General features: G+C 36.7%; 1 protein-coding gene across 1 annotated transcript in view; it reads left to right on the top strand.

The window, feature by feature from the left end:
• Window positions 1–1080: 1080 nt before the first annotated feature.
• LOC119589556 overlaps window positions 1081–2500 on the top strand; it is a 99286-nt gene continuing 97866 nt past the window's right edge. Inside the window, exon 1 of the mRNA XM_037938156.1 lies at window positions 1081–1144. Within this exon, the coding sequence (XP_037794084.1) occupies window positions 1081–1144 (64 nt within the window). The remainder of the gene's footprint in view (window positions 1145–2500) is intronic.

Below are 2500 nucleotides of genomic sequence, written 5' to 3'. Positions count from 1 at the left end.
TGTCTGTCTGTTTGAAAGACTGTGTACTCTAGTGTGTTTCCTAATGCATGTCTGTTTGCTTAACTGTCATTCAATTAAGCTATATAAATACCCTTATTCAATAAACCTTCCCCCTTCCGCCCCTCCCCCCACCCCCTTCACCCCTTCCCCCTTCCCCCCTTCCCCTTTCCCCCCTTCCCCCTTCACCCTCCCCCTCCCCCCTTCCCCACTCTCCCCTTCCCTTCCCCCCTACTCTTCCCTTCCCTTCATCCTCATCTTCCTCTTCCTTCCTGTTCATCCATTAACGTATATTTTCTAATTCTCTTCTGAAACTTTTCCTATTCCGTTTTCTCCCTTACTTTCTCCCCTTCTACACCATTCTTTTTCTCCTCTTCTTTTCTCTCTTCCTTCAGTTTATCCTCTTTTTTCCCTTTTCTCCTTTCCTCTCTCCTATCCTTTATCTGCCTTCCTCATTTCCTCATCTCTTCTCTCTTTCCTTTTGCTTTCCTCTTCCTCCTCCTTCTCTCTTCTCTTTTACTTTCCTCTTCCTCCTCTTCCCATTAGTTTTATTATTTTTTTTATTCCCTCCTTCCCTCTCCCTTCGTTCTACCTCCTTTCCTTACCTCTTTACCCTTCCCCCTTCTTCCTTTCTTACGTTCCTTCTTATTCCTATTAATCATTAATCCCTCAATCCAATGGTTCTCCTTTCCTCTCCTTTTCCTCATCTTTCTCCATCACTTTCTCCCTCTTTCCTCTCCTTAACTCTTCCTATCTTCCTTTCCTCTCTTCTCCTTCTTTCCATCTCTCATCTCTCTCCCATCCTTTATCACTCCCTCTTCCCCCTCTTATCCCTTATTAACCTTAATAATGCCAGTCCTTAATCCCACATATAATTCAATAATATCACTAATCACATAATAACTGTTTATTCCTCTGCAATCTCATGTTGATCGTGCAACATGCATTCGGGAATCAACGGTGAAAATAGCAGTGAAAGTTATAGTTGGTGCGAAGGAACTAAAATCAATTTAATAGATTGGATGCTGAATTCATTTATTGCTAAACTTATTGTAATTACGTAAAAGTTGGAATATGGTAATCATGTTGAAAAGAGATTATTATGCATCACTAGTAGCATTATTCGATGCTACTAGTGATGGTGAGAGTTTGTAATGACAATGATGACGAAAATTGTTTTCTATCGAACTATCACCTACTAATGTCTATATCATATCTCTATCAATCTACCTTCTTCTCTAACTATAATTGTGTATCTGTCTGTCAGATCATCTGTCTATATATGTTTCTCTCTCTCTCTCTCTCTCTTCTCTCTCTCTCTCTCCTCTCATTATTTCTTTCTTTTTATTATATATATATATATATATATATATATTATCTATATATATTATATATAATATATATATATTTATATATATAATATATAATTATATATATTATTATATATTATATATACCCTATCTTGTAATTCTCCCCACCCCCAATACCCCTCTCTCTCTCTCTCTTTCTTACTCTCTCTATCTTTATGTATATATCTTTCTATCTATCTACCTATATATGTATATATGTATGTGTATGCATATACGTAAATAAACACACACACACACACCACACCCCCACCCCACACACACACACACGTATATAGTTTGTGGATTATATATTTATTTTATATATATATAATATATCTATTATATATTAATATATATATATATTATATTATTTCTTCTTTTAACGGTAGGTTCCCTGTCTGAGCCGCCGGGGTTTCACAGCATGATACTTAATTGAGTTTTCATGTTGTGATGCTCTTGGAGTGAGTACGTGTGGGGTCCCCAGTTCCTTTCCACGGAGAGTGCCGGTGTTCCCTTTTAGGTAATCCATTCTCTCTATCATCCGGGCTTGGGACCAGCACTGATTTTGGCTGGCTGGCCCCCCAAATGTATAGTGTGTGTGTGTTTTGTGTGTGTTTTGTGTGTGTGTGTGTTGTGTGTGTGTGTGTGTGTGTGGTGTTGTGTGTGTGGTGTGTTTTTTTGTATTATATATTTATATAATATTATATATTATATTAATATATTTTTATATATATATATATATATATATACATATATATATATCCTACGCTACAGAACAGGTGGAGATCATTTTTGTTCATAACTTTGATTATGACCTTTAAGCTTCGTGTTTTCATTTAATAGTTCCTAATCCAAAAACAAAAGTTCTATTAGTAAAATTTAAAACACAGTTGGGGGAAATTTTACCACTTCCCTGGGGACACGTAAGAGAGAAGGCAAAGAAAGAAAGAATGAGAGGCAGGGAGAGAGAGAGAGAGAGAGAGAGAGAGGGAGAGAGAGAGAGAGAGAATGAAAAAGAGAGAAAGAGTAAGGGTAGAGAAAGAACCGGAAATAGAGACAAAGAGAAAAGAAAGAAAAAATACAAACGTAGAGAGATAGAGAAAAAAAAATCAGAGAGACAAACCAGAATCTAAGGTGAGAGAGAGAGACACACA

The sequence above is a fragment of the Penaeus monodon genome, chromosome 26 (assembly GCF_015228065.2).
Source record: "Penaeus monodon isolate SGIC_2016 chromosome 26, NSTDA_Pmon_1, whole genome shotgun sequence".
NCBI classification, from domain to species: Eukaryota; Metazoa; Arthropoda; class Malacostraca; order Decapoda; family Penaeidae; genus Penaeus; species Penaeus monodon.
Note: the sequence above shows the minus strand (reverse complement) of the source record. Positions and strands in the feature narration are given on the sequence as shown.